This window comes from Palaemon carinicauda, chromosome 6, assembly GCF_036898095.1.
Source record: "Palaemon carinicauda isolate YSFRI2023 chromosome 6, ASM3689809v2, whole genome shotgun sequence".
In the NCBI taxonomy this organism is placed as follows: Eukaryota; Metazoa; Arthropoda; class Malacostraca; order Decapoda; family Palaemonidae; genus Palaemon; species Palaemon carinicauda.
Genome location: NC_090730.1, coordinates 102,035,936 through 102,048,268, shown reverse-complemented (window position 1 = coordinate 102,048,268; position 12,333 = coordinate 102,035,936). Strand labels below are relative to the sequence as shown.

At 40.2% G+C, this 12,333-nt stretch overlaps 1 protein-coding gene across 2 annotated transcripts in view; it reads left to right on the top strand.

Annotated features, from left to right (window-relative positions):
* LOC137642608 (oocyte zinc finger protein XlCOF6-like) overlaps window positions 1-12,075 on the top strand; it is a 140,349-nt gene extending 128,274 nt beyond the window's left edge. For both annotated transcript variants that reach the window (XM_068375311.1, XM_068375310.1), the window contains one exon: window positions 8,855-12,075. In XM_068375311.1, coding sequence (XP_068231412.1) covers window positions 9,315-11,240 — 1,926 coding nt within the window. In that variant the 5' untranslated portion in view covers window positions 8,855-9,314 and the 3' untranslated portion in view covers window positions 11,241-12,075. The remainder of the gene's footprint in view (window positions 1-8,854) is intronic.
* Window positions 12,076-12,333: the final 258 nt, after the last annotated feature.

Genomic DNA, 12,333 nt, shown 5'->3' with positions numbered 1-12,333 from the left:
TCCCTCCCCATTAATCTCTTCTTCTTCCTTTCTTCCATCTCTTCTCTTCTCCCTCCTACCCGCCACTCACACCACGTCACCACTCTCCTGGGTAGTTCGTTAGCCCTATGATATTTGCCATGTTTAATTCCAATGGTTTAACTGTTATTGTAGTTACCGTTCCTTTAATGTTTAGATATGCTTAGACATGTAAGGTTTGATGCCTTTTGCGATTCGACACTCAGTTGGTTCCTTGTCGTCATAATTATTTAGCCTTACGTTCCCTATGTCATTTGGCTAGTTGGTAATTGGACGATTACTTACATTATTATATCATATTATTGTCGTACATGGTGATTGTATTCTCCTCATTATGTTATTACTTTATTGGGCTTGGAAGGCATTCTCTGGTACATTTTCACCGGCCGTCACAGGTCGACCCAGAAAAGGGATTTTGACGAAGGAAAAATCTATTTCTGGGGAGAGACCTGTGACGCCCGGTGAAACCCTTCCCGGTTATTTTTGTACGGACCCACCCTTTCCTTGCCAAGCCATATGTTCTTGCAGAAGGATGACCTAGAAGGCGTTCGTGTGGGTGACGTGGCGTGGCCCAAGTGTGGTTTCTGAGGTCTTTGTTACGGCCCTTCCCTTTGATGGAGGAGTTATCTAAATGGAAGACAGCCTGTGAATAGTGGTTTTCACACGCCCCTAATGTATACAGGACACTCACGAAGTGCTCGCGCGAGGGTTGTAACCTCTGCATTCCATGCTTTTAATTTTCTCTGGTATATTTGGAAGATTTATATCAGAAAAAGTACAAAGAAGGAGTTTTTCACCGGGCGTCACAGGTCTCTCCCCAGAAATAGATTTTTCCTTCGTCAAAATCCCTTTATTGACATTATTTGTTGGTATAATTGATGTCTGATAGCCTCTGTGAGAAATTAAATATAATTGAATTCTTATACTTTGTGTATTTGTAGTTTTCCTGAGTGACATCTTCAATAGAATTATTTTTCCACCTTCTATTGATATACTATGTGGTCGTGAAGGAATCAAGTCTTTATTCACTTAATGATAAGTTTTATTATGATTGATTAGACAAAACATGTTTCAGATCAAGATGATATCTTTCATTTTAGGATATTAGTTTTATCTCTTTATATTGTTAAGAGAGTACCATAGAATACTCTAAAGTATACAAAAATTTTATGCACAGTTTTCAAATAAAAGCTTTATAGTAACTTTGGAAAACATGTTCAAGTTTACAAAAATTATATATTTACTGTGTTTCCATGCTAGGATACATTGATTACAATAATTGGACTGTATAAATTGTAGTGAAGGTATTTTCTTTGTACAAAAGAAATTGAGTAACTTGAAGCTTTTTATGAAAATATTTTGAGGTCATTATTATTTTCATTCATAATCTTATTTGTCCATCAAATTTTTACTTTACCTCAAGCATTTCTATTCTATGTTATTTTTCCAGTCTTTGGTGTACCTTCTTTATCTTTGAGTATAGTGTGGGTTTTGTTACATAGTTGTCGTAACATGTGTGGGTAAAGGATAATGTGTAATTTCATCTAAAAAATCACAGTTGTCTGACATGTTTTTGAAAAAACCCCCTATGCATAAATTATTTTGTTTACTGAATTAATTTGATAGGATTGCTTTTTAGTGTGATATATGTTTCTAGAGACATTGTTTGATAGGAAGAACAAATATATATATATATATATATATATATATATATATATATATATATATATATATACATATATATATATATATATATATATATATATATATATATATATATATATATATATACAGTACTTACTTTTATCATATGGGAGATATGTGAAAAGGGACATCCATGTGAATTTACCTTTGAAATTTATAGAACTTTGTTTTTTGCTCAACAATATACCTTTTCCTTCTCATTAAATGAAGAACTGTGATTCTTTCTCTTTGAAAATCCAGAAGATTCTGAAATATTCTATCCAAGAGGAATAAATTTGTTCTTTATTTTAGACCAAGTTAGATTCTTGCAAATCTGTTTGTAATTTTTCAATATTTAACTTAGCCGGTGATTATATAGCTGCAACTCTGTTGCTCGACAGACAACTCTACGGTAAAAACTCGCCAGCGATCGCTACACAGGTTGCGGGTGTGCCCAACAGCGCCATCTGTCGTCCAGATACCCAGTACTCAATGTAAACAAAGACTCAATTTTCTCTCTGTCGAGCTATCGACAAGACGTACTTACTCGCTGTTGCTAAACTGGAGTTTTTTCACAACTAATTGGTGAAGTACTTTATTCTAGTTTTGAGCTTTCGCTATGCAGGTGTTTTATCTTCATCTTAAATCTTGAACTCGTTTTGGATAGATTTAATTATGGTGACAAAGAGAGTATGGACTTTCTTTCACTTTTAAATGGCCGACCCTTCCCTTAGACGGAAGTGTGTTTAGTAATTATCTTATCACGTTATAGATTTTCCTCTATATATTTTATATCTCTCCGCCTTTATTAGGCCTCTTCGATTAACTTTCCATTTATTATAAACATATAAAAATAATTTTAATGTTTTGTTTATATAGACCTTTCCAGAGAGTAGGCGGTCCTAACTTGGAAACCGAAGTTGATCAACGTTGAGCCCTTTATATCGTAATTAGCTTTTAAAAGAGCTAAGGATTTAAAATTTTTAAATGTAATATTTTATGAAAGAATGTCTTTGATAGTCTTCGTACTGTTTTCAAAGATGAAATAACGTTTAGTTTTTTTATGCTACGCAGTTGTTGACGTTCAGGACGTTCAACATGCGCTCTATCGTTACGATAGAGAGAGAGTGTATCACGGTTTCACTTTGCAGTAAGAGTAAATCGATTCTGACGTTTTGTTCATTCTTTCTTAGCTTAAATGTTTTAAATTCTATTTTAAAGGAACTTTTTATTTGAAAAACCTTTCAGTTTTTTCCTTTAGTCAAATAACATGTTTTTTTGACGAAATTTAATTGGGCTCTTCTCTTAGGTGCAAAATCAAGAGAGAAAGAGAGAGAGAGATAGAGACGGAGGGAGAGAGAGGAAAGAAAACGTTCCGTTCAAGCGGGTAACGTTGTTCTCGAGTTACTCTCGTCCCTAGTCGCTGTACGGGGAGGAAGGATAAAACGTTTTTAGTTTTTTATTCTCGTCCCCAGGCTATGTGCGGTGAGAGATTGAAAACGTAGTTATATGAACTAGTGTTTAGTCTCTTTCCCAGCCACTGATTTTTTTATCTTAAAATATGTTTTCTGTTTTTTGCTGGTATTAATGAGCTTGCATTATACGACTGATTTCGCAATTACTACCTTTTAACCCTTTTACCCCCAGGCTCTTTGGAAATTTCCCACCCTTAACCCCCAAGGGGTAATTTTTTCCCCAGCACATTTTGCAGTATATTTTCTTTAAATTGCTCTAACAGCCTTAATTTTTGTCATAGAGAGGTCGGGTTGGTCTCATTCTCTTGGAAAATGCCTGAATTTTCTCAAAAAATTATCAAAAATATGAAAAAAAAAATTTTTATAGCATTTTTTTGCAAGGACGTACCGGTACGTCCATGGGGGTAAAGGGATGAGTTTTGTGAAACGTACCAGTACGTCCTTTGGGGGTAAAAGGGTTAATGAAGGGTAGAATTGCGTGTTTCAGGTAGAAATCAGTAAAAGTTTCAATTTCAGTGAAATAAGTGCAAAACAGAAAATCGAAGTGATAAAGTGATATGCGCAAAGTGTTACAGTGTTGCGTCCGAGGGTTCGTCTGTTCGTGCCTGTCGTTCACCTAGTCCGGGACCTCTTGCATGCTCCCAAGCCCAGGGGAGAAGTAATGTCAAACGACTTATGGGTTCGAGAGGCCTTGATCAACGAACAGACGTTTTCCCTCTATGGTATCGGGTGTATCTTACCAAGATCTCCCCTACCATAAGACGAGAGAGACGTTGTTTCTCCTCGTCATCCGAAGGCTTTTCGCATAAGAAACCTGTCACAAGGTTTCGAAGCCCTTAAGCGAAAGTCAGTCCTTTCAGGACAGGTCCAGCGTCCTGGTTACAACCATTAGGACAGCTCTGACCCTATGCAGTCATCGGATAACTGCTCGCCGCCTAACAAAAGCGTAACACAGACTCCGAGAGTCTTTTTTTGTTGGCAAAGTGTTGCGGTCACAGACGTTACCCTCGTCTCTTACCACAACCATTTCCGTTGATCCTTAATGGGTTGTATGGCAAGACATGCAGTATATGCTTGCCTCCCTTATGGAAGACTATTCTGCCGATTAGTCCGTTGAGTCTAGCCGTTTATCTCATCGATATCCTGGCTTTCAGCCAACCTAACGTTCCTTTGTGCTTACTGTTGACGTTGGCGTAGCTTAGTCACGTCAGTCAGGTTGTTTAGAACCACACTCGATGCGGTCTCGTGTGGTTTTTCAGCCGCATTTGGACGTTAGGCCACTTGCTGATGCTCCTGTTGACGTTCAAGACGTTCACTAACAATCGGAGTTGACTTGTTTTGACGCTGTGCGTCAACCTCCGCATTCTAGAGTTGTTTTGACTGCTCAGTCTAGGCAGTCAAAGCAGTCTCGAGTGGACGCTGTGCGTCCTCACGCACCTGTTGTGGTTGACAGTTCAGTTGTTGACAGTTCACAGACTGTCAAGCAGTTACATGACGTTGCGTTCTGGTCCGCTACTAATGCACCAGTGAGTGTGGACTCTGCTTGTAAAGCATTGCCACCACGGTAGGTCTCTCCCTTGCTTGAGACTCAGCTTTTATCGGACAAGGTTCCTGTAGATGAGGAAGTTGCTGTTCCCCCTCCTACAGATATTCCCTTGAGGACTCTGTCAGATGGAGAGGAGCCTAAAGCTGCTTAGCCTCCTATGGACTTTGATTAAATCATGATGATTTTTTTAAGGATCTTTGTCCGGATCTTTTTGTGACTGCTGCTCCTCGTTCGCCTAAACGTCAGAGCTTACACTAGGCCTAGCTACTTCGAAGCCGTTGTTTTTAAGCTAGTGCTCTCTCGCTCTCCTAGAGAGCTTTACGTTGGCTAGGCGACTGGTTTTTCACCAGGAGGAGTTTGGGGGATACAGCCTTTGCTTTCCCTTCTTTTAAACTGGTTTATAGAGCGAGAGTCTGATATGACACGAGAGAAGTTCTCGGCTTGGGAGTTCATGCCTCTGCCCAGATAGACTTCTCAATTCTCGTAGACTCTCCCTGGCGCCTGGCCAGGAGACGCTCCAAGTTGTTTACAGGTCAACTTCACAGCTGTTTTCGAGCCTTTGAAGTTTTGCTGTACAATTATGTCATGCATAACAAGGCTTTCAGGGATGGTAAGCGGTACCGCCTCAGTCGCTAACCCCGTCTGTTGCCACACCTGCTCCCGTAGACCCTAAATGGGCTTTGCTGCAAGACATGCAGTCCAAGCTTGCGTCCTTGATAGAGGACTTTAATGCGGAGAAGGTTGCTACCGAACCTTCTGGCCAACAACCTTCCAACCGGTCGGTTGTGCGCCCTGTTGACGCTGAGGTAACCTACTCGCGTCTGCCAGTTGAGGTGGTTCCTCCACCGATGCGACCCAGTGTGGGTTGCCAGCCGCACGTTGACGTTAAGCGACGCTCGGAGGTGGTTGTTGACGTTGAGGACGTTCAACAACCAGCAGAGGTGACTTGTTTTGACGCAGTGCGTCAACCTCAGCAACCCGGTAGGGTGTTGACTGCACAACCCAGACGGTCTAGACAGTCTCGGGTTGACGCTGTGCTTCCTCACGCACCCATGGTTGTTGACAGTTCACAGACTGTGCAGCAGTTCCATGATGTTGCGTCCGGCTCCGTCACGCATTCACCAGTGCGACCGGACTCAGCGAGCCAGACGTTGCCATCTCCGTTGCCGTTTCCTCATCAGTTTTCGGATGAGGAACCCTCTGATGAGGACGTTGCTGAACAACAAGACGATCAGCCCCCAGAATAGATCAAGCCCTGCTATCCATCCAGAAGATGCTGAAGAAGGAACGCTGCTCAGTCAGGCTGTGGATGAGTCTGGTAGGGACGCTGTCATCCGTGGAACAATTTGTGTCACTAGGAAGACTACACCTCCGTCCTCTTCAATACCATCTAGCTTTTCACTGGAAAAAGGACAAGACGCTAGAAGCGGTCTCGATCCCGGTTTCCGAAAAGATAAAGTCTTGTCTGACTTGGTGGAAGGACAATATCAACCTAAGAGAGGGTCTTCCCCTGGCTGTTCAGACTCCCAACCACGTTCTCTTCTCGGACGCATCGGACGTGGGCTGGGGCGCGACACTAGACGGTCGGGAATGCTCAGGACTGTGGAACTTGAGTCAGAGGAGCATGCATATCAACTGCAAGGAGCTGTTGGCAGTACATCTGGCCTTGAAAAGCTTCAAGTCTCTCCTTCGAGGCAAAGTGGTGGAAGTTAACTCGGACATCACCACGGCCTTGGCGTACATCTCCAAGCAAGGAGGTACCCACTCACTGACGTTGTACGAGATCGCAAGGGACCTGCTCATCTGGTCAAAAGGTCAAGACATCTCCCTAGTAACGAGGTTCATCCAAGGCGACTTGAACGTCATAGCAGATTGTCTCAGTCGGAAAGGGCAAGTAATTCCAACCGAATGGACCCTCCACAAGGATGTGTGCAAGAGACTTTGGGCCACTTGGGGTAAAACCATCCATAGATCTCTTTGCAACCTCGCTGACCAAGAGGCTTCCAATCTATTGCTCTCCAGTCCCGGACCCAGCAGCAATACATATAGATGCTTTCCTCCTAGATTGGTCACATCTGGATCTCTACGCATTCCCACCGTTCAAGATTGTCAACAAGGTACTGCAGAAGTTCGCCTCTCACGAAGGGACGAGGTTGATGTTAGTTGCTTCCCTCTGGCCCGCGAGAGAATGGTTCACCGAGATACTTCGATGGTTAGTAGACGTTCCCAGTAGTCTTCCTCTAAGGGTAGACCTTCTACGTCAGCCACACGTAAAGAAGGTACTCCAAAGCCTCCACGCTCTTCGTCTGACTGCCTTCAGACTATCGAAAGACTCTCGAGAGCTAGAGGCTTTTCGAAGGAAGCAGCCAGTGCGATTGCTAGAGCAAGGAGAGCTTCTTCCATTAGAGTCTACCAATCGAAGTGGGAAGTCTTCCGAGACTGGTGCAAGTCAGTTTCTGTATCCTCGACCAGTACCTCTGTAGCTCAAATAGCTGTTTTTCTCTCATACCTGAGAAAAGGACGATCCCTTTCAGCTCCCACTATCAAGGGCTACAGAAGCATGTTGGCATCGGTCTTCCGGCATAGAGGCTTAGATCTTTCCAAACATAAAGATCTGCAAGACCTCCTTAAGTCTTTTGAGACCACCAAGGAGCGTCGTTTGGCTACCCCTGGATGGAATTTAGACGTGGTACTAAGATTCTTCATGTCAGACAGGTTGGAGCCGTTACAATCAGCCTCCCTGAAAGATCTCACTCTTAAGACTCTTTTCCTGGTATGCTTAGCCTCGGCTAAAAGAGTCAGTGAGATTCATGCCTTCAGCAAGAACATAGGATTTTCGTCAGAAAAAGCCACTTGTTCGCTACAACTTGGTTTTCTAGCCAAAAATGAGCTGCCTTCTCGGCCTTGGCCTAAATCTTTCGATATCCCCAGCTTATCGGAGATCGTAGGCAATGAACTAGAAAGAGTCTTATGCCCTGTTAGAGCTCTTAAGTTCTATTTAAAGCGTACTAAACCTTTACAAGGCCAATCTGAAGCTTTATGGTGTTCAGTTAAGAAACCATCCTTGCCTTTGTCAAAGAATGCTTGGTCAGACTTTATCAGATTGTTAATACGAGAAGCTCATTCATATCTGAGTGAGGAAGACCGAACTTTGCTTAAGGTGAAGACGCACGAAGTTAGAGCTGTAACAACTTCCGTGGCCTTTAAGCAAAATATATCTCTGCAAAGTATAATGGACGCAACCTATTGGAGAAGCAAGTCAGTGTTCGCGTCATTTTACTTGAAAGATGTCCAGTCTCTTTACAAGAACTGCTACACACTGGGACCATTCGTAGCAGCGAGTGCAGTAGTGGGTGAGGGCTCAACCACTACAATTCCCTAATTCCATACCCTTTTAATCTTTCTCTTGAAATGTTTTTATTGTTGTTTTTTGGGTTGTCCGGAAGGCTAAGAAGCCTTTCGCATCCTGGTTGATTTGGCGGGTGGTCAAAGTCATTTCTTGAGAGCGCCTAGATTAGGGGTTTTGAGGAGGTCCTGTTGTATGGGTTGCAACCCTTGATACTTCAGATCCTAGGGGTCGATCAGCATCCTAAGAGGATCGCGAGGCTCCGTAAGGAAGACGTACTTAAAAGGCAGAGTAATTGTTCAAGTCGACTTCCTTACCAGGTACCTATTTATTTTGTTTTTGTTATTTTGATAACTTCTAAAATGAAATAAAAACTCTTAGCTCATAAAAGTGTAAACATATATTGCTGGTCTCTACCCACCCCCCTGGGTGTGAATCGGCTATATAATCACCGGCTAAGTTAAATATTGAAAAATGTTATTTTGATAATAAAATAAATTTTTGAATATACTTACCCGGTGATTATAAATTAAAGGACCCTCCCTTCCTCCCCAATAGAGACGCAGTGGGACGAGGAGAAAATTGAGTCTTTGTTTACATTGAGTACTGGGTATCTGGACGACAGATGGCGCTGTTGGGCACACCCGCAACCTGTGTAGCGATCGCTGGCGATTGTTTACCGTAGAGTTGTCTGTCGGGCAACAGAGTTGCAGCTATATAATCACCGGGTAAGTATATTCAAAAATTTATTTTATTATCAAAATAACATTTTTCTTTTCTTTCCAGGTTCAATTGTTTCTACAACAGTAATCTTCAAGATGCTAAATAAGAGGAAGCAATCACTATGGATTACACAGCACAGGCTGTGAAATTTTACATGTACAAAGAATTTTTCCTCTTAATTACAACTATAGTATGAAAGCATATGTCACTCAGTTGTGTATGGATTTCCAAATGTGTGGAACGTGGCAGGCGCAGAGTATTTTGTTCTCAGAATATTAATTTCTTGTTAAATCAAAAATGCAATATTGCCATGTTGTATACGGTATTTAGTTAAGAGATAATAGTTTCAATTATTTTCAGGTTGATTAAAGTTGAAAAAGATGGTTATGTAATCGACATTCATTGTTTCATGCTTGAGTGCTGAGAGGACTTGAAAAATATTCTTGTCCTTACTTTTACAAGTGATAATTTCTGATAAAGATATTTACCTGTTAATCTCATTTTAACTAAAATCAAATGCATAATGGCAAATTTTAGTGGCAACTTTTGTAATCCCAATAATGGAAAAGTTTTTTCTTCTTTGTACAATCACAATGATTTCAGTCATCATGGAGGTATCCAAGGACATTCTATTTTCCAGATGAACGACATTGACCATCGACTTTATGGCAGAGATGTTCACAATGATTCTTTCAACTTTAGGAGAGATCTTTATGCAGATTTAGCTGCTACCAAAGCAGCTTATGGCTTAAGTGGATGTCATCCTCAGTTTGTCAATAGCATTGCAAGTACAACTAATGTATATGGCATGGGGGCTGCTGCAAGTAATATGTATGGTATGGGGGGTACTGCTAGTAATATATATGGTATGAGTGCATTTGGCTTGGAGGGCCGGTATTCAAGCTATTCAAATATGTCTAGTGGAAGTACTCATAATAGAGGAATCTATGATGGGAATAGTGGTACTAATACTTTAGAAGCAGAAAATGATGCTGTGGATTTTACAAGTCAATGTGAAGAGGAAAAAGATTATGGATATTCAAATGATGCAAATATTCGCAGTGAAGGAGCCCTTACTAACAACTTTTTAAATAGTTATTTCAACGATCAGAGAAGTTGTGAAGTAAATGAGATGCATGATGAAGAGGAAGATGTGAAGCACTCAGTTGCTGAGGATGTACAAAATGTTCACAGTGAGCCTGTAGGTGAAAAATTATTTCTATGCAAGTTGTGTGGAAAAAATATTACTGTTGTTGACTCCTATGAAAAATCAATGGAGGATCATGCAAAATTGTTTCATGGGGCAATATATTTTTGTTTGTTTTGTGATAAGAGCTACAAATGGAAAAAGAGTCTGGACAAACATTTAGTAAAATTTCATCCTCATTCAACACCTTTCAGTTGTGAACTTTGTGGAAAGGAGTTTAAGAATAATTATAGCCTCTCCGATCATAAAAATTCTCATTGCAATTTTGAAACAAACTTAACAGATAATTTACATAAAGAAAATTTGTCCAACCGGTCCCAAGAAAAATGTTATGCTTGCCCTCTGTGTTCAGATAATTTTGTAGAAAAGGATGGTTTAAGGAAACATATTAAAAGCATCCACTTGGCTGAATCTGTGCATGATTGTAACACGTGCGGAAAGGAATGTATAGATGAACTCAATATAAGCAGGGGATCAGAAAATCAGGGCTTTCCTTTAACATGTGAAATTTGTAAGAAATATTTTTGTAGTGATTCTACATTGAAGCAGCACAAGCAGGCAGTACATGGTCTTGGGAAGCCCAAATGTAGTATATGTGAAAAAGACTTTGCAAGTCTTGACATCATGAAAAGACATATGTTACTTCACAGTGATGAGGTGAGGTATTTGTGTGATGTATGTGGAAAAACATTTGTCCGTCTTGACAGATTCAACAAGCACATGAAAAGGCATGTAGGAGAAAGGCCATTTCAATGTATTACTTGTAATAAGACATTTCGAGATAAATATATTCTAAATTTGCATTCTCGTAAGCACACAGGAGAGAGACCATTTCTTTGTAATATTTGTGGTAAAAGTTTTAGCAGCAAAAGTACTTTGCGAATTCATATCTCGAGACATACAGGTGATAGCCAGTATAAATGTGACATATGTAATAAAACATTTGCATATAGTACATATCGGACAGCTCATATGAGAATTCATACTAATGAAAAGCCTTTTAAATGCAGTGAGTGCTCCAAAGAATTTACACAAAAGTGTAGTTTGAATTTCCACATGTTGCGTCATTCTGGAGAGAAGAACCATAGATGCACCATTTGTAAAAGAGCCTTTCTACACAGGAGTTACTTAAACATTCATATGAGGACCCACACTGGAGAGAAACCCTATAAGTGTTTGTCTTGCAACAAGGAATTTTCTCAAAGAAGTACCCTGAATACACACAAGCGCAAATGCCCTTAAACTAGTTTTGCCTTTTTAGTTAGCTTCTGTATTTGTACAAATCTGCTTCAAATTGATGTGGCATATCTGTATGTGGACTCTTAGTAGATGTACAGACTTAAATGTGTCAGAAAACTTATACAGTATTCAAGGGTGACTTCCTTTTGCTTTGTTGTTAGTTGTAATCATAGTGTACAGTAGTGATAGAGAACTAAACAATGAACTGTTTCTTAGATTTTTCTTATAGAAGGTTTTAAGGCCATCTTTTTGGCAAGTCATTGTTTATCACTTATGAATATTAAGAGAACTCTATTTCTAGTCATTACTTCTATAATATGCTTATTCTGATCTGATTTGGAAATACTTTCACATGTTTTAGGTTTTTATGCATTCAAGATATTGATAGAATGGATATATCAAAAATATGCGAGATACATGGTGCTGGGGGATGCTAGAATAATAAGAAATGAAAGATAATTACAATATATGTGATGAACTTTATTGATGTACTGTGCTAAAATAGTGAAGCAGGCTGTTACTTTAATTTTTCTACTTTTGGGGGATAAGAAGGGTTGTCCATGTCTTAAAAGTATCTTGGAGTATGACATTGGAATTCTTCCATAGTTTAATGTTTCAGCTATTTGTTGTCTGTTACTATGAGATTATAGATCTTACCAACTTTTAATCATAAGCTGTAAATATCTTTGCTCTGTATTTAGTGTATTTTTAATAAATAACCAAACATTTTGTGGAGGGATTTTTTAAGTATATATTGATTTGCTGCATTATTGGAATACAAGCCAGTGCCATTTATTGGGGTATTACTTTTGGCAAAGCTGAAAGACAAGCCATTAGATTTTTAGCTAGGGTTAACCACCCATACCGCTAATTAGCGGGGGAGGTGGGGGGTATTAGCTACCCCTCTCACTCACACACCTATGACTGAACTCACTTTGCTTTTGGGTCGGATGGAGAACAGTTGTAATAGCTCTTCCTCCTCACCAATTTGGACTGCCATTTGTAATTACTTTTTTACTTTTTCTTTCCAGTTTGTGTGTGTGTGCTTTCTCTGCCGGTCATGCGTACCTGCCCTGGTCCCAAGGGCCGCTTCTGC